This window comes from Myotis myotis, unplaced genomic scaffold (genome assembly GCF_014108235.1).
Source record: "Myotis myotis isolate mMyoMyo1 unplaced genomic scaffold, mMyoMyo1.p scaffold_m19_p_2, whole genome shotgun sequence".
Taxonomy (NCBI): domain Eukaryota; kingdom Metazoa; phylum Chordata; class Mammalia; order Chiroptera; family Vespertilionidae; genus Myotis; species Myotis myotis.
This window is the reverse complement of record NW_023416324.1, coordinates 205,838,678-205,863,469: the sequence shown is the minus strand read 5'-3', so window position 1 is coordinate 205,863,469 and position 24,792 is coordinate 205,838,678. Positions and strand designations below refer to the sequence as shown.

The window sequence follows — 24,792 nt, the reverse complement described above, 5'->3', positions numbered from 1 at the left end:
AACAAACTAGCACATGTGAATAAAGAATAAAGAGAAGAAAATTCATAGACAAAAGCATGCACCTACAGAAGCAGAGCACCACCTGTTCCACAGGTAGCATTAAAGATAAATTAAATCTTAGCTTTAACATTGGCTACAGCTTACAGGTGTATTACAACATGGAGAAATACAGGATAAAAAAGGAAATATATTTGGAGTTAAACAATTTATAAATAGACTTATAACACTTGTTTCGGGAATACAAGGAATCAGTGGCCTATAAAAGGAAAGACAGACACTGTGATATCTCATCCTTGTAGATGCAAAAACCAAGAGAAATTATAAGGGCCAAAATAATTTAACTATTTTCTATTTGCTGGGGGCTTTACAGCTTAACGTAATTAGTGTATAAGAAGCACACTGTGACTATATCTTTCTTTTGAAATGCTTACATTCATAAATAACCTACTGTTCTCCTATTGCTCTACAAATGTAACTTAGTCTTCTTATCAAATTTGCTATACTCATCTACTCCCTGACTACCTGCAAAGGAAACAGCAGTGTCTTAGTCTGCTTGGGCTACCATAACAAAGTCACTGGGTGACGCTGTCTTGGCCCAGCTGGCGTGGCTCAGTGGTTCAGCGTCCACCTATGAACCAGGAGGTCATGGTTTGATTCCTGGTCAGGGCACATGCCCAGGTTGCAGGTTCGGTCCCCAATGTGGGGCATGCAGGAGGCAGCCAATCAATGAATTTCTCATCATTGATGTTTCTATCTCTCTCTTCCTCTCCCTTCCTCTCTGAAATCAATAAAAATATATTAAAATCAAGAAAAGACACTGCCTTTTATTTGACTAGGGTAGAAATTCCCTCACTCAGCCCTTGCCCCCTCCCTGCCTGCACTGCCATAGACTCTTCCTCTAGCAAGAAAATACTGCATTTCCCCACCCTTTCCCATTTTTCTTCCCATTGTTGAAGAACATAATTATTTTTCAGCCATTTTCATGTGCTCGCTGATATTTTGTGCATTCGGACCCAGCAGCTTTTCACGAGCAGAACCTCCTGCTTGTCTGTTGACCTCATGTCTGGCCTCACTCATGAACTCCCAGCCATTCTGCTCTACCATACTTTGCAGGGTCCCAAATGCACTGTGTTCCCTCCCTCCCCTTTGCCTGGGCTTTCTCTTGCCTTGCTGAATTCGTTTACTGTTGAAGCCATAACAAATTACCGAAAAGTGTTGCTTAAATCAACAAAAACTTGTTCTCACAGTCATGGGGCCAGATGTCTGAAATCAAGGTATCCAGGTATCAGCAGGGCCTGGCTCCCTCTGGAGGCTCTAGGGGAGAATGTTCTCTTGTCTCTTCTGTTTCTGGGGGGCTGTTGACATTCCTTGGCTTGTTCCACTCTCTGTCACTGTGGTCACACTGCCTGCTTCTGTCTGTCAAATCTTTCCTGCGAGTCTCTTTAAGGATACCTGTCATTGGGTTTGGAACCATCCAGATGTCCAGGATGATCTCTTGATCTCAAGATTCTTAAGTTCAGTACATCTGTAAAGACCTTTTCCAAATAAGATAACACTCACAGGTTCTGGGAGTTAGGACAGAGACACATCTTCTGAAGAGCACCATTCAATCCACTGTACTTGCCCATGCCTTTCCTCACCTCTTTTGCAAACTCCTAATTGATGACCCTGTCTCTCCATTCTTGTCTCTTGCAAGCTATTTGTTAGTCTATGGATATTCTCCTGAAACACACCTCTATTCCTGCCGCTGACCTATCCGCTATACAGTCACCCTTTACCGTGGTTTTCAAGGCCTTTTATGAACTCACTCTAGTTTAGCTCTCTGAGCTCATCTGCAACCATTAGTCAAACATCTTCCTGCCATCAAAGTTACTTACAGTACTTACTTTACTGAACCGTTTTCCCTTAATATTTGCCTTTCTCTCTCTCTCACTCTCTCACGGCTTGATTTTCTTTCTGAATAATTTTTTTTTACTTCCTTGACCAACTTACCTTTCAAAGCTCATTTTCATTATCATTTCTTTCATATTTCTTAATATCTTGTCTAACTGTCTTCCTTCCCTGGTGTCATTCAAAAGAGACACTTTCTGGATCTACAGTTCCCAGACAAACATCTGAATAGGTACTACATCCACAGTGCACAAATATATGAAGAAATCTGTTTCTCATTTGCTGCAACCTTTTGCAGTGAGGATTCAGGATCTGGAGAAGGGGCTGTGCACAAACGGATATACTAGACAAGAAATGTAAATTTAGAAGGCATGGGGGGAGTCAGGTGGAGACCTTACTCTCTAGTGGAGAGGTTCCCCAAATGCCTGGACCATTGGCTTTTTATTTATTAGAATACACATTTCCCCTTTAGCAAAGCATATAAAGCATATAAAGGTAAGGTTTGGTAAACAGTAAAAAATTATCAGGGCCGTGGTCGGCAAACTGCGGCTCGAGAGCCACATGCGGCTTTTTGGCCCCTTGAGTGTGGCTCTTCCTAAGCCTTAGGAGTACCCTAATTAAGTTAATAACAATGTACCTACCTATATAGTTTAAGTTTAAAAAATTTGGCTCTCAAAAAAAATTTCAATCGTTGTACTGTTGATATCTGGCTTTGTTGACTAATGAGTTTGCCGACCACTGGGTTAAGGGATTGCCTTGAGCCACTATTATCTCCACAGAACAATCAGTGCATAGCTTTTAGCCCTTGCTAAAGCCCAAGGTCCATCAGCCTTCTGTGTTCCCTGCTGCACTTTCATGACAGTGTAGACAATGGGTAGCTTTCAGCACTCATTCTTTCTTGAAATGTAAAAGATGAAAATATTGTAAAGCTGATGTCAAATTTAGCTGCTTGAAATTTCAAACCAAATGAAAATATATGACAAAAATGACATATGGGAACTCAATTTGAGATTTAATTCAGACTTTTTCATTCAGTGAGAGCATAAAATCAATATTTACACATGGTCGCCTAAAAGAGCCATGTTTTGCTTGTCTTTCAATGTAGAAAAGACTGTGTGTTTCTTAGGCATTTTAAAACATAACATTTAGGGGGCCTTGATCTTAAATGGATTTATTATCAAAAAAACAATTATTAGTTTTAGATTATCACAATATTGTTGTCAGAAGCAGTATGTGTGACTCCTTCTCAGGTTGGTCATATATGAGCCACGTTTCACTGAGTCCATGGCATTTTAATAACTTGAACTTAAAATAGTAAAAGACCAAGTTATATTTCTTAGCCCCATGTCGTACTAGAACTTCCCTTAGGTACAAAAATAAGCAGCAAACTATCTGCTAGTAGCAGATGGGGGGAAAAAGAGGCCAAGATTTATAGAATAGAGCCAAAAGTCTCAATGATCATTTTTCTTTGTAGGCATGCTAGCTGATTTGCTTTTTAAAAACTGACCTTTGTTTAATAGAACAAAATCCGAATTCTTGTTAAAGGATTTATTTTATGTTCTGTGGCTTGAGTGATAGAAGACTGATGAAACAGTCTTGAAGTCATGAACTGATGAAATATTGGACATAATCCCAAACTCTACATTAAATAAGTTATTGGTGTTATTCCCTGGAATTTTATGATTTGGATTTCCTGATGAGGGTACATTGGTGAAAAGAGGTTTACTTGCAAATTAAATCTGAGCAAGTGTGTGAATATTTGAAGGACCAGAAAAATTATTAAGATTGTTGACTTTGATGCCAAGTAAAGAAGAAAAATAAAATCCCTTGGCACCCATGCGATTTAGTGTAAGTGAATGGAGTATTCTTTAATGACCTTTCTATATCCTCAAAGCTAAGAGATTAATATGTTACTGTCCAATTAATACCTTTCATTACCAGCAGATACTTTCAAATTTGTCATCCCACTGGACTTAAGCAGTTCAAAAACTGCTTAGGAGAAACTTTAGTAACAGTTATAAATGACTAAAGGAAATTAAAGTATACCTTTTCACTAAGATTTACTTATATCTTCTAGAAAATTGATCTTTCTTGCTGGATGTGGGTTAGGTCAGCAATAGAACAGGATGTTGGATAAATAATGGGTCTGAACCAATCTGGCAATTCCAGGCTGCTGGACTAAGTTTTCTCCCTACTTGGGAAGCACTGATCCGCCTGTTTCATAGAGCCAGACATATACTTTAATGACTATCTCTGAGCAGTAAAGATTGCAAACAATTGTTCAGTTTCTGTACTTTTTTAACTTTTGTTAACATTTTCCTAGTTTTGTGTATTACCAATCAGACATATTTTTCTATGTTGGAAATTCATTTTGCGCCTGTAATTTCTTCCCATATTTCAAATGCATTCAGTAGACTGAAAACATGAAATAAAATGAGGACTGGAAAGAAAATAATAGTCACATACATAATGATGTTTTTTCTATTTCATTTCTGTAAACAGAAATGTTTTGACTTAAATTACTATCCTTTTTGGTGAGAAATTGCTGCTAAAATCACCTCTTTTTCCAGTTCCACATATCAGATTCAACCTTATGTTTTTTCCCCCTGGCCCTGTCCTTCACCTTCTTAACCAATTTCAGCTGAAACAGAAAGCTCATAAGCAGCTTTAGACCTCTTCGTTATAACAGCCCATTGATCCTCAACTCTGACTCTAGATTAGCACCAGCAGCTGACTTTAAAAAATATAAAAATATCTGGATCTCATCCCAGAAATTCTGATTTAATTCATTTGGATTAGGGCCCCGGCATCAGTATTGTGTGTGTGTGTGTGTGTGTGTGTGTGTGTGTGTGTGTGTGCATGATTTAATTTAAATCTAACGTGAAACCAGAGGTGAGGACCACGGGCGTCACTCTGAGGCATAATGGGACTGGCGCTCATATTCTTGACCCAATCAGGAGCAGCTGAGTAACTCAGGGAGCCTAATAGCCACACCTGATTCCTTGGAAATTACTCCTGTCTTGGAAGGTAGCATTTCCAGGGCCCACTCCTGGACTTCCATAATTATTTCCTGAGTTGAAACCCTTTTATGATGTCTCATTCTGGTAGCAAGATTCTTGCCCCCCCAAACTGAAGCTTAGAGAGGTCAAGTCACAGAGCTCATTAGTGGTAGAAACAGGATTTAAACTTTGTCATGGCAAATCCACATCCTAGGCTCTGAATCAAAACACCCATACCTTAGTCAAGATATTTAGGCTCTTCTGCAAAAACAGATAAGCCCTGAAATCTCAGGGTCTTAGCCCAATACCACTTCATTTCTTGAACACATAAGCTGTTTGTATCTCTCTCAAGCTGTGACGCAGGGACTTGGTCTCCTTCCATACTGTAGGCTCACTATCCCAGGATGGTTCCAGAACCACAGACAAGCTGGGATAGTAAAAGGTGAGGAAGAAACACGAAATCTTTACTGACCTTGACCGGAATGGATGCAGCACTTCCTTTAATATTCTTTTAGGGAGTATTTGTCACATAGTCTCTCTCCTCTAAGAAGCCGGGGAAGCTGGGAAATGTGGAGAAGGTGGTTCTGAAGGTGGTGAGTGGATAAGACGCAGGAGCACAAGGCTCTTACTGTCTCTGCCACATCCCCGCTGCCTGCACTCACCCGCCTTAGATAAATCTGTGGCAGTAAAGATGGTCACCCCCCTAATTCCCTGTTGCTGTGTTCTCCTTGTTGGATCTGCCTCTTTCTGCCTAATCTGCATTAATTTGATCAGAAGAATCTTTAATCTATAGCAGTGATTTTCAACACACTGGTGTGCTGCAAGAACTTTTAAAATATGGCTATTTTTAAAAACCTGGCTATATAGTCAGGAGCATTGACCTTCCCCCCTTAGATTGTCAAATTTTAAAAAATGACAATAACCAACACAACAATAGTTGTCCAGTGTGCATGCTCCATCTTCAACCATAAATATATTGGTCACATAATAGAGTTGCATCTTATTGGTCATGTCCCATAATAAAGTTGCATCTGATTGGTTAATTCTTGTTACCAGAAATCTTTATACTGTATACAAGTATAGGCACCTGATTTTTTAAAGAGTCACTTTAGAGCAAAAATGGTAGGTAACTATTATTATTATTATTATTATTATTATTATTATTATTATTATGCTGCAAAAAGCTTTATTGTTTCCATTTGGTCCAATGCATGGGAGAGGGCTTCAGGATGGTTAAAAGAATGGCTAGTAGTTTGGGAAAGAGGCTCAGGCAAAAGCCAGACACCAGGGGATGCAGAGGGGCCCCTCAAAGGCCTCTGGGGTCCGAAGGCTCCTAGTCATGCTTGAGGGGGAGCCCTGCGAAGAGTTACTTGCCCAGCCCAGCCTGGGGGCCAGCAGCCTGTGGAGGTGACTCAGGTGTTGCCCATCTTCTTGATGAGTTTCACCCCCTTATCCTGGAAGTGGTCCTCCAGGAAGTCACAGAGCTGAGGGTCTGGGGGTAGAACCCAGGGCCTGCAGCTCCAAAGGGCCTGGGTCAGGTTCCTCTCCAAGGCCAGGGTGGCTTCCATGGGCCCTGAGGTTTGCCCACTCACCTTGGGAGGCTTCAGCACGTCCTGGAAGGGAATGCGGCCATCATGCTGGTTTTGCAGCTTTAAGAGAAGCTCAGCGCCCTCGGCTTCTTCTCCGCCAACTCACGGACGAAGTGGCCCATGCCCTCCAGAGCCATATCTTCATGGTCGCAATAGCAGCCCCAAGAGAGGTAGGTGTTGGAGGCCCGCAGAGGCGGGGGGTCAGGCGGTGGGCAGCAGCCTCCACCTCGGTGGAATTATTCTGACGAGTTTGGGAGCTCATGGTTGGTAGTTGTTTGGCAATAAGGAGTTAAGGTAGAAAAGAAACAGGTGTGTTGGCTGGTCCTGGAGGTGGTTCTGAAAGTGGTGACTGGATGAGATGCAGGAAGGTGGCTGGAGGTTGGGAGAAGGGTGTCCCTGGGTCTGTTCCATCCAAATACTGTTGAAGCAGGAGAAAGATTGGGACCGTCGAGGGCACTGCCTTTGTTTGTTTGTTTGTTTGTTTTGTAAATCAATCAAAATTATATCTATTTTTTTGTCAGATCAGCAAAAAATATACTATTTTTTTTGGTGTACTGCAGAATTTTAGTAATTAGTTTATGTGTGCCATGGGATGCAAAAGGTGGTAAATCGCTGACCTATAGTGAACACCCACACTCTAATTTGCTATTTGCTTGTCTACACTGGCAAGATAATTACCTGAATAACTACAGTTTGCCTTATTCTGCCAGACAACACAGCTTTATTAGCTAATTAGTTTTCTCCCCAGTAGGAGAGCTGTCATTTCCCAGTCCAGTTCTCCTTCTTTTCCTCTGTCCTACTAGATGGAACAGGATATGAACTTTGCCTGTCTTCAGAGGCACTCAAAAGAGACAAAACTGGTGTGCTGCCACTCTGATACCCAGCGTAATCCCTCCAAACACACACATGGTTCATGGCAATGAGAGGGAGGAGCCCCTCCCTAGCCTATTGGAATGCCAAAGAATACAGTGAAACCTTCAAGCACATTATATTAGCTGCTCCTAAAAATGCACAGAATCAATCTGACTTTTGAATCATTTGTGCTCTTAAAAAAAAATCATGTATAATACCTTCCAAACGAAGCACTGTGTCATGGTATAGCCATTTTAGCCAGTAACTTCGGGACAAGGCTATATCTTTCAAAGTAGAAATAATTACTAGTAAGTGAGAGCTAGATAGATGATATGAATAAGTACATGCAGTTTTAATTACTTAGATAAAATACTTAATGCTACCTGGATGATTATTACATCTCTACAGACTTGAGATTGGTGCTTAAATTGACAATAAATGAGATAAAAATTATGGAAAAGCGTTATCTGTTCCCACCTCAGAATTAGAGGCAATATTGTGGGAGAGATTTGTGTGAATAAGTCAGGATAGCTTCTATTACAATTCGCCAATATTCATAGAACTTGGTTCTTGTTGGGATGGAATTAATTATCACACAGAAATTTCAAACTCTTCTAATCTTTTCTTGTATCTTCATTAGTCTGAGATTTCCACCTCTGCTTCGCTTTCTTTTCTTGACCTGCAACAGCTGTATTATTAAAGTGGAATTTCTGCTAATTAGCAGTGCTACTGAGGAGCTGAAGGGGACCTCAGGCATTCTCTGATCCAATTAGATTCTAGCAGCACAAAAACCTGGAGCAGAAGATTAGACTGCATGCAGCAATCTAAGAATAACTCAAAGACTATTATTTTTCACTTATGTTTTCCGGAGGTTCGGGAACATTTGTTTCAGAGAAGCACAATTAAGAGTTCATTGATCATACAGATGAAGAAACCCTCCTATCTATACATGCACATTATGCTAAAAGTTTGTGTATGCAATATTAGAGAGTGCATATGCCTTTTATAAACATATTCTGTTTGGAAAACACACTTGGTTAAAGTCAGGCCAGTAAGCAAGGAGAGTGAGCGGGGTTTATCTTCTGCCCCCTCTCTGCCATCTTCTGAGCCGGCACTTCTCTCCTTTCCTACAAGAGGCCAGAGCTTTCCCTCTGCAGAGGCCCCCTCTTTGGGGGACGTAGGGCACCTGGTGAACTGAGCCATGCTGAAGTGTCACACACTTCCAGGGTATTGTTCTGTGTTGGAATAAACCGTCTCACCAGTCAATGCCTTTTAAGTACTGGGAGTGTCCAAAGCTTTGTGTGCCTGGGGAGAGCAAGGAGGTATAATAAATAAACTTTAGAAGTTTAAACTTGATGACCTTAAACCACCACTAGCTTTACCTTCTATATTTTATGTTCCTGCACTCCCTCTTCCCCACCCTTTCCCCTGCCCCTCGGCCATTATCAGGTTCAGTATCTTACCATGTTTTGACCAGATTACAATGGTCTTTTAAAATTATTATTACTAGAGGTGTGGTGCACAAATTTGTGCACCAGTGGGGACCCTCAGCCTGGCCTGCGGGATCGGGCCAAAACCAGCTCTCCGACATATCCCCTGAGGGGTGCTGAATTGCAAGAAGGTGCAGGCCAGGCCGAGGGACCCCACCAGTGCACGATTGGGGTCAGGGAGGGACACGTGAGGTTGGCTAGCCAGGGAGGGACTGCAGGAGGGCTCCAGGGTGTGTCCAGCCCATCTTGCTCAATCCTGATCAGCCGGGCCCCAGCAGCAAGCTAACCTACCAGTCAGAGCATCTGTCCCCTGGTGGTCAGTGCATGTCATAGCAAGTGGTTGAGAGGACTTAGCTTATCATTAGCATATTATGCTTTGATTGGTTGAATGGCTCACTAGACTACTGGATACTTAGCATATTAGGCTTTTATTATATAGGATTGTTTAAAGTATTACATATTTCTCCTTTTTCCCCCATCGACCCCTCCCCAGCCACTCCCACCCCCAAGGCAAGCCCCCACTTCCCCAGTGTCCATGTCCAATGGTTATGCCAATATGCAAGCATACAAGTCCTTTGGTTGATCTCTTATCACCCCTCCTCCCCTGACTTCCCTCTGAAGTTTGACAGTCTGTTCGGTGTTTCCCTGTCTCTGGGTCTATTTTTGTTCATTAGTTTATGTTCATTATATTCCACAAATGAGTGAGATCATGTGATATCTATCTTTCTCTGACTGGCTTATTTTGTTTAGCATAATGCTCTCCAGGTCCATCCATGATGTTGCAAATGGTAAAATTTTCTTCTTTTTTATAGCAGTATAATGGAGTTTCCTCAAAAAGTTAAAAATGGAACTCCCATTTGACCCAGTAATCCCATTTCTAGGACTATATCCCAAGAAATCAGAAACACCAATCAGAAAGGACGTATGCACCCCTATGTTCATAGCAGCACAATTTACAATAGCTATAATTTGGAAACAGCCTAAGTGCCCATCAGCAGATGAGTGGATTAAAAAACTGTGGTACATCTACAGTGGTCTTTTAATAGGGCTCCCTGAGAACCGTTTGATACCTATCAAATCCACTTTCCACATTCCTTTTAGGCGGATCTGTGCTTACATATTTCCACCTGTTTTCTACACGCTCCAGCAAAAAAGCCAAGTTCTTCACCATGTCATTGAAGACCCTCCTCCTGAACAGCCCCCAACCCCTTCTTATCCTCCACCTCACCTCCCTCTTCTCTATTCCAGAAATGCCTGACTTCTCACTGTCCCTTAAACCCATCATGATACATATATTACATTTCTATGGCATTTGCATGTTGTTCTTTTGTGCTGAAATGTGCTTCTGCTCCAATCCCTTTAAATCCCTTTGATTCATTCCTAATCTTCCTTTAAGATTGAAGATACCACCACAGGAACCCATCCTCCAGCAGCACCCCTACATACACATATATACCCACACCCTCTTTTGCTCACATACATTTTCACACATGCCTTCTTCTCACTCACACACACACTCACACATGCCTGCACGTGTGTTAACACATTTGGATTAGGCACTGTACTCTGTTTTTATAGAATTTTGTCGGTGCTTCCTCTTTGACTCAATGCCATGCATTATTATTACACGCATGTGTGTCTGTGTCTTCCCCAGTATTTGTCTTCCTTGAATCTCCAACATCATATCTAGACCAGGGTAGACACTAAAAAATGTTTGGTGTTACATAATTTATGATTTTCTCTAACCTTGAGATATTTTTTTTTTTAAGTAGTGTCTGCTAGAACAGATGGCCACTAGAAATCCTCACACTCCCATACCTGCAAACTTGTCTGAGTTACTTTCTCATATATGTAGTGCCACATATATGTTGGTGAAGGGTGGACAGATCTGAGATTTGGGGTCATTTGTCTCGATCTGTCTTTCATTCTTGATAATTCTAGCTCACATCTACAAACTCAAACTTGGACAACTTGGACCTGGAATCCTAATAATGTCAATTATACAGAGTTATAGTGTGTGTGATGTTTGCCAAACCCTTTGCCTGTGCACCTGAACAGACTACCTCTCTTCCCACTGCCTTTTTCCATTGGTTATATATTGAAGGTCTGGGGACAGGCATTTGATCAAAGCTAGGTCAATCACGGTATTCCTGGCCTTGGCCAAGTGGATTGAGAGGTGGGTCCTTAACTCCAGCCCCGGCCAATCGCATCCCTTCTCTGAGCTTGGCTCCACTGGAATGAGACATGGTTGAAATAAGTTTCTCTCTTAGGGATAATGGTAAGGCAAAAAAAAAAAAAAAAAAAAAAAAAAAACCCTCAGAAACTGTTTGGAGCTATATAGAGGCAGCCACCTACAGGGAGAGAGAATGATAGTGATGCTATGATGAGGAGGGAGTGCTTTTAAACAGCTTTAAGAATCACTAACATGAGCATGAGGCTACATCCTCCAGGGAAGCCAAAGTGTGGCATTTCTGATCAACCACATCAGGTGGGCGCAGGTGAGCCTGTGAACGAGGCCTATGAAGGAGTGTGATCAGCTTTGGGGCTTGGAAGTTGCACGTTCAGGAGAGTTGTGTGCTGATAACAAATGCCAGAACTGAGCAGGTCACTGGCAGGCCTCGCACAAGGGATCTCCCCCGCAGACACTGATCAAGCACAGCCTGGTCCAGCAGAGGGTGAGGCCTTGCTAAGGTCCAGGAAGAGGATCACAGTTGTTGGGTGGGCAGGCCCACTTGTCATGAATGGTCTAGCAGTTGGCAGCGCCCCAGGAGAAAACACTGGGCTAGACAGCATGTGTGCTCACTGCCAGGGGTCCATAGTGCCTTCATGGTCTGTTACGGTTTCAGCAGTTAATTTGGAAAGGTTTACCACCTCCAGCATCCACCCCAGTCCTACAGGAACCTGATTAAATTTTTAAACGTGTAAGTCTGAAAGGTGGCTGCTATTCTGCCAGGTCAATAACTGTGGGAGCCTCCATATTCACTTGAAACTCTCCATGCTGCGGTCGATGGAAAGGAAAGTAGGTTACTCTGAGGGCTCTGTATTTTCATAATCAGATGCCATCTCTCACGTCTTAGGACTTAAATCTCAACAAATAGATTTTCAATAGAAATCCTCATAGTCACTGTTGAGAAACTGCTTCGTGATTTTTTCCCACCACTCAAACTATGATAAAAAGGCCTAGAAAGGAAAAGAAGAAAGCCTGTCTAAAGTAATCATCATACATTAAGGTAATTACCTCAGTGTGAAGTTTCAGCAAAGGTTACTTCAAAAGGGTGAGCTGTGCCAAAGCATTAGAAAGGAGAGAATCCTATCTAGCAGTAATTGGGGATTTTTCGGTTTGGGAGGCAGAAGGCAGGGAAACCTTCATGCAGTTTCTGTTTAAATCTTGCTTATGATCGCGTGTCTCATATAGTCTCCATTTCAACACAGTTTTATGAACCATATGCAGTCACCCACATGGAAGACACGCTACACTCTCTCCTCTCACGTCCTCCCCAATTCAATCTGGCCATCAGGCTTCAGGGCTTCAATCTCCAAACTGTTCCGGGAATCCTCTCTCTCCTTTTCTCTGCTTCCCAATAAGACTTTGTCCATTTACCTGACAGAGTGAAGGGACTCCATGACCTTTGTGGAGTAGATGAGAGAATGTGAGCAAGTCAGCCACTGCAGTATAAACAGCTCTGGGGCTAAAATAAGTGGATTGGATTCTATTTCACAAAAACATCCTCATGGTCAGAAAACTGTATATACAACCAAGTATTAAGAAATCAGGCCAGCCAGTGTGGCTCAGTGGCTGAATGTCAACTTATGGACCAGGAGGTCACAGTTCGATTCCTGTTCAGGGCACATGCCCGGGTTGTGAGCTCCATCCCCAGTGTGGGGCATGCAGGAGGCAGCCGAACAATGATTCTCTCTCATCATTGATATTTCTATCTCTCTCTCCCTCTCCCTTCCTCTCTGAAATAAATAAAAATATATTTTTTAAAAAAGAAATCATTACTACTCTCTTCATTACAATATTTTAATGCATTGGCCAAAAGAAAGAACTATTAAGAACATGGAATAATCTGAAGAATTTTGCCAAGTTTTATTTTTCTCATGTGTACATTTTACTTCCATCCCTACAGTTTGGAATGATATTTTTCATTGCTTTCATTCATCACACATGAGTTGTCATAAATAAATAGAATTGTTTAATATTTCCTTTGATAAAAAAGATTAAATACTTTCCTTCAGTTATAATTTATCATAATAGAAAAATTAACTCATATTACACTGTTTTATAAAATGCTTTTGTAAATTGATCATGTCAGAGAAGAAGGGAAATTCTTTTCATAACTACTATTTATCTTAAACATTACTTAATAGTAAAACCATGTAAAATATCTATATCAAATTACTATTTGGAGTGCTGAGCCTAAAAGTGTGTTGTGAATATTATTATAACAATTACAACATTTATCAGAATCTTTTTATTTATGAAAATCTATTAATGGAATAAATTATTTTATCTCTAAGCATTGTTATAAACCACAGTTTCATAGTCACTAGAGCCACTATAAATACATTCAATATCTTAATTATAAAGTGTAATATTAGTGCAAGTTTTAAGCTATAATTTTGCTCAGAACTTTTTCATTTTCAGCAAGTGGTCAATACCCACCCATGGAGTTTGACAATACACACCGATACTTATATACATTTATCAAGATTTGGGGCAACCAGAGAAGGACGTCTGACACCAACCAATTCTCATAGCAACTGATGTCCTGCTATTCAATACAATTCTGACGCTAACTATCCGGAGTTAGAATCAGGCTCCTCAGGCTCAGGGCTCAGTCCCACTAGGTTGCACTGGCTCCAAATATCAGTCACAAGTATTAAGCCGCTAGATACAGCCCTCTGTCTCAGGGATGCCCATAACCCCTTCCTTCAGATTTAACTAATTTCTAGAACATTTCACACGACACGGGAAAATGCTGTGCTTACCTGATCACCAGTATATGATAACAGCCAAATGGAAAAGATGCATAGAACGAGGTGTGGGTGAAGGGAAGTGGAGGGTCCAGAGCTCCTGTGACTGCTCCCATCACCAACCCAGAAATGCTCTGAACCTCACCATGTAAGGGTTTGGATAGAGCACTCCTTGGACAGGTGTGACTGACTAAGTCATCGGCCTCCTTCCCCAGAGGTCAGAAGTGAGGCTGAAAGATCCAACCCTCTAATCACACTTTGGTCTTTCTGGTAACCAGAAAATGTGCACACCCTGAAATAAATGCATTCTTTCAAAAAAGAATCCCCTACATTTTTTTCAAGGTTTTTGTGATGCCAAATTGCTCAAATTGATAGCTGTCTCTTTCCAACAGCTGAGCAAACCAAAGTATTTGTATGCGGAAAGATTAGTTTGTTACTGCATTTTTTTTGTATAATAGTAAATTATACTATACATTTATCCTTGCCACGTCTTAAATATCTAATTTTCAATTGTTAATGGATATCAGAGGATCAAGGGCACCAAAATTATGATTTACTAAGAAACCTAACCTAACACAGTAGTTGCAACCTCATTGTTGACCTCCTGGAGCTGCCAAGGAAACAAAATGAAGCTACTTTTCTGTGTTTTAAAAGGGATTAATGAATATAAATATATACCAATTCAATATTAACAGCTTGTTTTTTTTAATATATTTTTATTGATCTCAGAGAGGAAGGGAGAGGGAGAGAGAGATAGAAACATCAATGACAAGAGAACCATTGATTGCTTGCTTCCTACAGTGTCTGGCCTTTTTTTTTTTTTTTAATCCAAGCATTTTATTGAATTTCAGAATACTAGGAGTAAAAATAAAATATAAGAACTTCAGAAAGGGAAAGAAAAAACAGTATCACACAAAGAAAAGTAAATACTATGCTATGGGATTTCTCTATAGCAATCCCAAATTTTAGAAGACAATGAACAATGCCTTCATATTTGTGAGAAATAATGTATTTCAGATTAGCATTCCATACTCAGTCAAACTACCAAGTGAGTGTAGCATTAAGTCACTTCCAGGCATGCAAGGACCCTGAAACATTTATTTCCCTTAAATCTTTCTTTAAGAAGCCACTCAGGAATGTGCTTCAGTGAACAGGGCAGTTCACCAAGAAAGAGAAAGAATGTGGTCCAGACACTTGACATCCATGGACCATAAGCAGGTCTAGAAACAGTTCCAGATTCAAAAAGCACCACTGGAGATGGCAGGCTATGAAGGAAATCACCATGGGGATAAAACAGAACTGATAAAGTGATTGTCACTGTGTTTGAGCATTCAAAAATAACTGATAATTGAAAGATTTCTAAGTATTTGGGGACAGAGAAAGGGGAGTAATAATAGGTTTATGGAAAAAAAATGGAATCTCATGGATATACCTTAAAAATCAGTGTAAGTGTAAGAGAAATTAAAGGTAACAATGACTCAGCAGTAAGTAATATCAAGGTAATATATATACTAATGACTGACTTAATGAAGGATTAGTTTTGTCTGAAGAATCTATAATCCCAAAAACTGTAAGAAAAGCCAATAGCTAATACGTGGAAATAAAATTTTTTAAAGGAATATAATAATATTTTTGATAAATAAGAAGAAAATACTAAAAAATGCCAATAGAGTTGAAAATGGTTGCTAAAGGAGAGTACACAAATTAAAATTTGCTTTATTTTCCTATTCTACAAGGTAATCACTATCTATACATTCAAAAATGTGATAGATACAAATACAATTTATCCTCTTGCAATCATTCAGTTCACACTGGTCTTATTCTGTTGACATTTGACTTTTCATTTGTTATATTATTATTATTCAATTAACCATGTATCCTGAACATCTCAATTTATAAACCTCTTCACCTTTTAAAATCATTGTATAGGATTCATTCTCTGATGTATTATATTGTCATTTTTTGTCAATTCCCTTTTTAGGAACATTAGGGTGTTTCTGATATTTTGCTCTTAGCAACAACACTTGGATAAATATCCTTAGTACATTATTTGTACCTATATGTGTTGTATTTCTTTAGGATGCATTGCTACAAATATACTGCCTATTGAAAATTTGCATATTGATAAAGATTTCCCGCATTACTTTCCAAAATGGTGGACAAATAGATTCATCCAAATCATATTCTCTACACAGAATGATAATATTGACTCTTTCGTGCAGTATTTTTTTTTTCTGTGATGTTGCATGAGAAAAAACTTTCTGGAGAAAAACATTAACATTGATAAAATAAAGGTTTTGTTTACGTTGTTGCTGAATCTAATGGGAATCTGTCATAACTATTCTCTGTATAAATTTTTTTAAATGTTTGTTTTTCTTTTTCTGTTTTATTAAGAAAAATAATTCTAGTTCTATATGAAGAGTTTTAATGAGGATGAATGTTAAATTATATTTAATATTTTGACATGTATCAAATTGTCTTCATTAAACACATATACTCTACAGAAAACAGATAAATCATTTAATGTTGAAGTACATGGCAGAATGTGTGTGTTTTTTTAATTATTATTTTAGAGAACATATCAGGAGAATTGTGTTTTTTATAAATACCTGAATTTTTAAAACCGGAATCTGAATGATGAGTTTACTGTTCTGGAAGAGAATTCCCTGAAGATTTATAACTTTCATTTATTCATTGGAATGCACAAGACTATTTAACTAAACCAGGGAATTTTTTTTAACATTCTCCTTAAGAACATTCATTAAAAAAAGCACTTGTCCTATAGTCATTGAGCTGTATTTGAAAGTCTGAAGAATCCTTATGAGATTTTTTAATAAATGTACTTTTGTTTCTCCTTTTTTAGGGGCACGGCGATTGCCGGTATTGTGTTTGGAATCGTATTTATCATGGGGGTCATTGCTGGAATCGCCATATGTATCTGCATGTGCATGAAAAACAACCGCGGGACCCGGGTGGGCGTCATGGGCACCGCCCGCATCAATGCCATCACCTCCTATCCTGGTAAGCAAAACAGCTCGCTTCTCAGGAAAGCGTCAGGCTCTACTCCTTGGAGAGAGGAAACATTAAAGAAACTCACTGAGCCCTAACTGGTTTGGCTCAGTGGATAGAATGTTCAGCCTATGGACTGAAGGGTCCCAGGTTCGGTTCCAGTCAGGGGCATGTGCCTTGGTTGCAGGCACATCCCCGGTGGGGGGGTGTGCAGGAGGCAGCTGATCAATGTTTCTCTCTCATCAATGTTTCTGTCTATCCCTCTCCCTTCCTCTCGGTTAAAAACCAATAAAATATTTTTAAAAAATTAAAGAAACTCACTGGAATAATCTCCAAGTATGTAGTGTATTTCTAAATTAATGTAGATGGAAATACAGTGGGGCCTTGACTTATGAGTTTAATTCATTCTGTGACGGAGCTCGTAACTCAAATTACTCGTATGTCAAATCAATTTTCACCATTACAATGAATTGAATGCTGGACTGATGTTGTGGCGTTCACTGTGACGTTCGCTGAGCCAGCTAGCGGTGGGGTATCGGAAGCTGGCTCGTAATCCGAATTTAGCTCGCAACTCAAAGCAAAAAATCAGCCGAAAGACGGCTCGTATCTCAAAAAACTCATTAGTCGGGACACTCGTAAGTCAAGGCCCCACTATATAGCTTTTATTGGTGATTACTTAGATTACAAATAATAAAATCCACCTAATATTGGAAGATATTCATATTTTCCATGGCTGTCTCATTGACTACAGTGAGCAATCTTCCAGTGTATCTATCTGCCACTGGGGATCGAGCCTGCATGTGTCCTGATCAGGAATTGAACCTTGACCTCCTGGTTCATAGCTTGATGCTCAACCACTGAGACACACCGGCTGGGCTAAAATTAATTTTTAAAACATTTAAAAATAGTATTTATAAAATTAGAATAGAAGACACAAAATATTTTCATGTGAAGTCTTGTGTTTTTTCAGGTTTGCACTTTCTATTTCATACATGGAAACATGTTTTCTACATGTTATAGTGGCATCATTAATACTGCAGATCACAGAGGTGTGTTGCATTTTTAGTAAATGTATGGTTCTGAGAACCGATTAATGCAAGAAACATAATAAATCTCATGATAGAAGCATTTTTACTGCAAAAAGACAAGGTCTTCAAGACATAATGTGCTTGATTACTTCTCATTTCCTTCTCAAAGACACTAATTAAGCTTTTACTTAAAGGATCGGGAAGCAACTCAGAGTAGAATTGAAGGCTTTTCAAAATCTTCCATGTGTGGAAATATAAAATGTTTTTACCCACAGTAATTAATTAACCCTGCGATAATAGAGATAGTCTGGAGGCCACATAAGTGAGTAGAAAATAATTTAGCCAAGGTTACATTACCCCTTGAAAGTGCTCAGTGGGGAACCCGACAGTGAACATAATTACTCTGCACTGGGAAGGAGATTAACAAGAAAAGGTAATCTGCTATCCCTGACACTCTGGACAGTGACCTTCTGGAAACAGTTTTTTTATTCCTGTTATGTTGGGTAGAATGAATAATATCTGTTTAATTACAATTTTCAGGCACTACCAACATCCTGCACACTTAAGAATCAATCAGCACAATTGTGCATTTTTATCCTCCTATTCTAAGCTCCTAGATACAGAGCTGGGTGGCCAAAATGTTGGATTTAATTAGGATTGGAGTTTCCTCAGCCAATGGAGAAAGAAAGAGAAAAGAAAGTTGATGATGGATGCACAGAAATGATTTCTGTGATGGACCATAAATCTAAGCTGCATAAAGATATGAAGACAGAAAAGAGGTGACATCAGTTTAAATTATCAATTTTTAAATGTCAGTAAATTGATAATTCAGGTGAGGTTCAAGTTGTTTTGGAATGTGTCTTCTAGAAAGATAAAGAGTTATGTTCAGATTTGCAAAATGGTAGTATTATTGGTTACAAAGTGAGAAAATGATTTTTGAAGGCAAAAATGTTCAAGGGACTGAGAAGCAGGGTCACTTGTGTTAAAGAATGACTAAAGCAGATAATTTAGGTGATAACAAACCAACACCATGACGTAAGCAGTCTTCAAAATGAAGACTACAAAATGAGCAGAAGGGAGGAAGCTTTTACAAGGTAAAAAATAGAAACAAGAATGACAAAAATAGTAAGTGACAGGCAATTTTAGGTGATTCCTAGAATTTTATTCTAAATAACCAATTCAAAATATAAGTCTATGTATGGAAAGACATTTATCACTCCGTATTTATAATAATAATAATAAATTGTTGACCTCAAAACAAGAGAATGATCAGTTGAATAATATGCAGCTATTAACAATAACGTTTATGAAGAATATATAGCACAGTGAAAGGCACTATGTTCTAACACAAAGTATAAAAAAGCATATAACATTTTATATGACCACAAGGATATAAAAAACACAAATGACTAAAAGAGAATATATAAAGATAATCTTTGTTAAATTGTGGTGACAAAATTATAGATAATTTTTCTGTTTGCAATTTTTCTAAAATAATGTTGCATAGTTTTTATAATACTATGCATCTTCCTTTTACATTTGCTTTAGAAATGTTGGCCTGAGTGGGTGAAAAACATTAAATTTCTCCTACGAATTCATAGCATCCTTACATTTTCTAATATTGTAGACAACTATAATGACATTAAGGATAAATGGCACGCTTGCTCTACTTAAGTCAGAAAATTGGAATATCGGTTATAAAAGAATTTCTAAGGCACCATATCTCCGTCTGCACCCATATATCTTTTAGAGACGACTTAACCTTTAAGGAAGAACAAATCCTTTTAGAGTTAGTCCGGAATTCTAAAAATTGATACCGTGCGAAGTTGCTTCCTAGTGAAACCTTATTATCTGCAAGAAAGAAAGATAGCACAGCCCACAGATATACAAGTACTATTTCAAAAATGTCTCCCAGTAGCTGGTACCATAAACGATGTGCCATGTCTGTTTCATGATGGATAGCCCAAATATCGCTCTTCAGCATTTTATTACCCCTTCATCGAAATTCAAAGGCTAGATGAATGCAAGAACACTGTTTCATATGTTAGATTTTCTTGTTCAACATGCAGCTGTGGAAACCATGGGGAATCGCACTGAAATGTCCTCCGGCAGTTTTTATGCAGATGGCAAAACATAAACGCTTTGTTACCGAGGCATAGCCGCATGCTGCGGCTTCATGACAGAGAGTGATGCAGTCAATCTGTAGACTCATCCGGTGTGCGCTCCTCACGTGGGCTGCAGGGAAAAACCTGGATATTAAAACAACTTCAAACCACATGCTGGAAAGAAGCAGTTCAGTGGGTATCCAGCTGCAGCTTCCTGTTTTACATGGAGGCTGCATTTCTTAGCTTGGAGGAAGTTCATTACAAATCTCTCTGTCTCAGTCCTCCTGGACAGAATGAAGCAAAGGAGTGGGCGTAATGCAGAGGGAATGTGTGATTAGACTCCACAGGACTTATTCCATTTGATTGTAGAAACAAGGCTTGAAATCGCCCAGCCTCCACAGGTCTAAAGCAGCCATGGGGAAGCTGTAGATAGCATCGCTGCTTTCTCTACCGAGCACTGTCCTTGTCGGAAGCCCTCAACCTGCTCAAACCACTAGAGACTCGCAGAGCCTTTGCTGACCAGAGAAATCCTTAGAGGACATCCCAGCCAGTACTATGTCTCTATCTTCCTCTTTTCTTAAGTGACTCAATCCCACTCCCTCATATCCCTGAGGATGGGCAGATCTGTAAATGGCTCAAGTCATCCAACTTCTGGTGAAGTCAGCCAACTAAAAGGGACTGAAAGAAACAGTTTGTGTTTACCAATAGGGTGAAGCCCGGTGTGTGCCCATGCAGCTGTCAGAACGCTGTCATAATCATATTGGTACAAGCACATTTTAGAAGACACTTTAGAAATAAGGTGGTTGAAATGGTGCATGTTCTCTCCTCCCATTCTAATGTTAAGAACCTGGCTTTTGGTTTTGTTTTTGCATTATTATGACACTAGGCTACATTCACAGTAAGCAATTCAACATGCAATTCCAAGTAGAATCATGATCTGGATGATGATTCAAGTACTGGCAAGTCATCAGAGGGCCTGGTGAGGGTTTGTTTGCTCAGTTGTTGAAGAATGGCTGGGTTCTTAAAGATATCATGTACTCAAGGGGTACCTCTCTTCCAACCCTAGAAATGGGGTTGAGATCACTACAAAACAGACATCCATACATAGCCATAATAAAGTGTATTAAATGTGATTTAAAAACACACTGACATGTATTTCAATAAAAAATTAAGAAAAATTCTCAAATAAAATTTAGAAAACGAAATTCTTCATCCTTATTTGCAAACCTGCTTATCCTCTTTTTTTTTCTTGTTCTTGTAATGGCTCCATGACCTTCCAAGTACGGGAGCCCAGTACTGGGTGTCCAATACTTCAACACCCTTTTTTACTCTCCACACCTTTCTCCACCTACCCAGTCATCACCTCAGTTCTCAGAGCTGCCTAAGGGCTCTTATGATCCCCCCCCCACCCCCACCACATACACCACCATGAGTCCCTTATAATCCCTCACATAGCTCTTACATCATCTCACTTTTTCTTTGATCCACCTCAATTCATACTGCAAAGACACATTCACTAGAATATTCAAAACAAATCTCTTGCTAATTGTACATTGTTCACTCTTTATGTGATTTTCAAAGTCCACCATGATGATAATACTATCCAATTCCTCAACATCTTTCCCATTTCTCCCCTCCGTGTACTTTATGCTTTGTACAAAAATGTTCCCCTGTTTCTGTGCTTTTGCTCAAACTTGAATTATCTTCTAGTCTCTTCTCTATCTGTCCTTTCACATCATATTTCCAAGAAACTTAGCCTAAGCCACCAACCCTAAATACTTTGACCAATGGCCCTCAGCCTGATAAAACTCAGATTTTTGCAGGCAAAAATTGTGTCCCCTCTCAAAGCACCGAGCCCAATGGCATAAACATGGTGGATTCTCAAATATTTGCTACCTGCCTGATGCCCTTTTCCTTTTCTTTTTCAGTGGCACCACCTCCCTATAGTTACAACCATGAGATGGAATACTGTGCAGAGCTGCCTCCTCCCTACTCCCCAACCCCACCGTCTTCAGCACAGCGTTCTCCACCCCCTCCTTATCCTGGACACTCAAGGAAATAATCTTTCTCCCAGAAGAGAATATGTGCCAGCCACACATCTTGCCCTGAATAAAATGCCTACACTCAGAAACAGACAGGAGAGGACTGCTGTGAGGAATAGTCCTTTGGGTCAAACAATGTGTCAAGTGCAATGTCCAGGCTAAGAGATACAGGGTTTTTAACCCTTCTCAGAGCTGACCCCATCTGGAGTATTATGTTTGGCTTGATGGAACCACATTTGAAGAGATCTACTGATCAACGTAAGCACATTTGGAGGAGAGTAATGAGATACACAAAATACCTGAAGATCATGCTGCTTATGGGAATTGCAACACTGATCCAAAGGGAAGATTTATGTAAGACAGGAGTACATAAAGAAAATCATTAGATTCTGTATTCCACGTAGCTTTAAGAGTCAGAACTAGAGTTATTCATTCTTTCGTTCATCAGCAAATGCTGATCAAGTGCCTGAGAACCTACTCTGTGCCTTATTCTGTTGGAAGCACTGGATGGAAGTTATAGGAACTCTGGTTTCAGGGCTTTTGTGAAGCGCCTTGTTGCCAAGGCTTCAAACAGAACCTGGCTGACGATCTGTGAGAGCCTTGCTCTAGAAGGGTTAGCTCAATCAAATGGTCAAAGGTGCACCTCAAAGTTCTGCTCATGTTATATGCAGATGTGGGGTAGATTTGTATGCCTCCAAAACCAAAAACTACTGGAATAGTTGGATCTTACCTATTTGATTTGAGAGTTAAAACAGGATCAAAGGGATTCAAAGTTGCTTGAAGCCAAGAACTCTTCAATGCTAATTACTGCCACCTAAAAATCATCTGGCTTTATTTAGTGTATTATGACAAAGGTTATTTCAATGGTGGGAAAAAATGTTCCATAAGCAACAAATTCTTCACTTCAGATTAAAAGATCACAAGCCAAATATTTTCTTTGTGTGTCAGGAAGAAAAGTCTCAGAACTTGACCATGAAGATATACAGGTTTGAAAAAAAAGAAGAGGAAGAAATGAAGTTTGGGTTCTGTTCTGTGGATTTCCATTCATCCATAGCTTAGACAAATTTCTATTTCTCTTTTGTGATATTTTGATAATCTATTCCCTTGAAAAGTTACACTGTTAATGGAAAAGTTAGGATATTAATATCAACTTGTTGCCTTTTGCCAAAATCCAAATGTTATCAAGCGCCTATCTTTAGGTGTAAACATTGTTAATAAGTAACTCTAATGTGCCATATTTTTCTGCAAGTGGCCTTAACATTTATGTTTTTATGTTGTACTTTTCATGTATTTAATATTTACACTAAGAAAATATTGGGACTAGATTATTAAATTTTTGTATCACTTTGCAATTAAATATAAAATGTTTAAGCTGACATCATTGTCATGTTTCAGTGAAACCCCAAAACAGTGCTAAAAATTTGCTGAATAAAACAAACAAAATGCCTTAAGGTATAAATTATAGTTCCCATTCTTGTAGTTAGGAAATTTAGTAGCTAATATACATAGCATATTTTACTTATAAATACATCTATCTGACTGAAATACGGTTTAACTGCCAGTGAGATTTAAAAACTAGTGAGTTTTCAATGACTTGCTTGGTTTTAGGCACTAACAATTGTCCTACTCATGAAGACACAGTGCATTCAAGAGTTTCAGCCTGTTCTAGTGACTGAGATTTAGCACAATTTTCACAGAGCATCCGCTTTCATTCATCTCTCTTCTTTGCAAGTGTGAGCAGACCCAATCCAACTGAAGCTGTGCAGCTCAAAGTGCCGGGGTCTCTGTGACTGAATTGCAGAATGTTGGTTGCAAATGCACCATATATTTCTCAAGAAAAACGGAGAGGAAAAGACCAGTGGAAATTGAATTCTCATCATCTTCACCATCAATAAACATTTATTACTCGCCTCCTATAGTCTGCAATCATTACCCTCATAGGAGCCATTTCCGTCCACACCATCTCTCTTCTTTGAGTCGTTTTATGGCCTCCCGTAAAATATATCACAAACCCATAGACCTACCAGAGATGACTATTTTTATTATTTGTATTTAGTGTCACAATAGCATAAATGTGCACATTATCAGGATAGACTTTTGGAGCTCACTGATTATTTTCACAGATGAAACATCTTGGGGGGAAATAGTATTTGTTGTGAAAGCTTTGAATGATGATTATTTAAAAACTACTGTATTTGCTGAGGCCAAAATGTTTACAATATGCAATAAAATGAAACAAGCCATTATAACAAGGGTTATATTTTAATTGTGTCTATTTTGTTTCGCCCTCCCTTCCTGCTGATCTAGCCTTGTTCTTCTGTACAGAAAACGCAAGACTGGAGCCAGATAGACTTTATTTTCAATACTGTCTCCTGCCTGTGTGATCTAATACAGGCCACATCATCTCTCTAAAATGCAACTTTCTGCTCTGGAAAATATAAATCATACAAAGGGCTTCATCAGATTTTGTGCAAATTGGATGGATACATACAACATTCTGGCACATAGAAAATGTTCTATTAATATTTGCCAAAAATACACTAACAAAAGAATGACAGCCTCTCGGACTGTGCTATCCAACACATTAGCCACCATCTACATATGGTTATTTAAATGTAAATGAATTCAAATTAAACTAAATGGCAAATTCATTTCCTCCCTCTCACCGGCCACATTTCAAATGCTATACAGCCTCACATAGCTAGTAGCAACCTTATTGGGCAGTACTGCTCTAGAAAAATCCTTTATGTGAACGCAATGAGGTAGCAGGAAGGAGCTGAAGAAGAGATCTCGACAGTCATCTATTCCAGG

At 39.4% G+C, this 24,792-nt stretch overlaps 1 protein-coding gene across 1 annotated transcript in view; it reads left to right on the top strand.

Annotated features, from left to right (window-relative positions):
* Nucleotides 1-24,283, top strand: part of CYYR1 (cysteine and tyrosine rich 1) — a 74,305-nt gene extending 50,022 nt beyond the window's left edge. The window contains exons 3-4 of the mRNA XM_036351978.1: nt 16,661-16,818; nt 21,868-24,283. Of these exons, the coding sequence (XP_036207871.1) occupies nt 16,661-16,818; nt 21,868-22,001 (292 nt within the window). The 3' untranslated portion in view covers nt 22,002-24,283. The remainder of the gene's footprint in view (nt 1-16,660; nt 16,819-21,867) is intronic.
* The last annotated feature ends 509 nt before the right edge of the window (nt 24,284-24,792 follow it).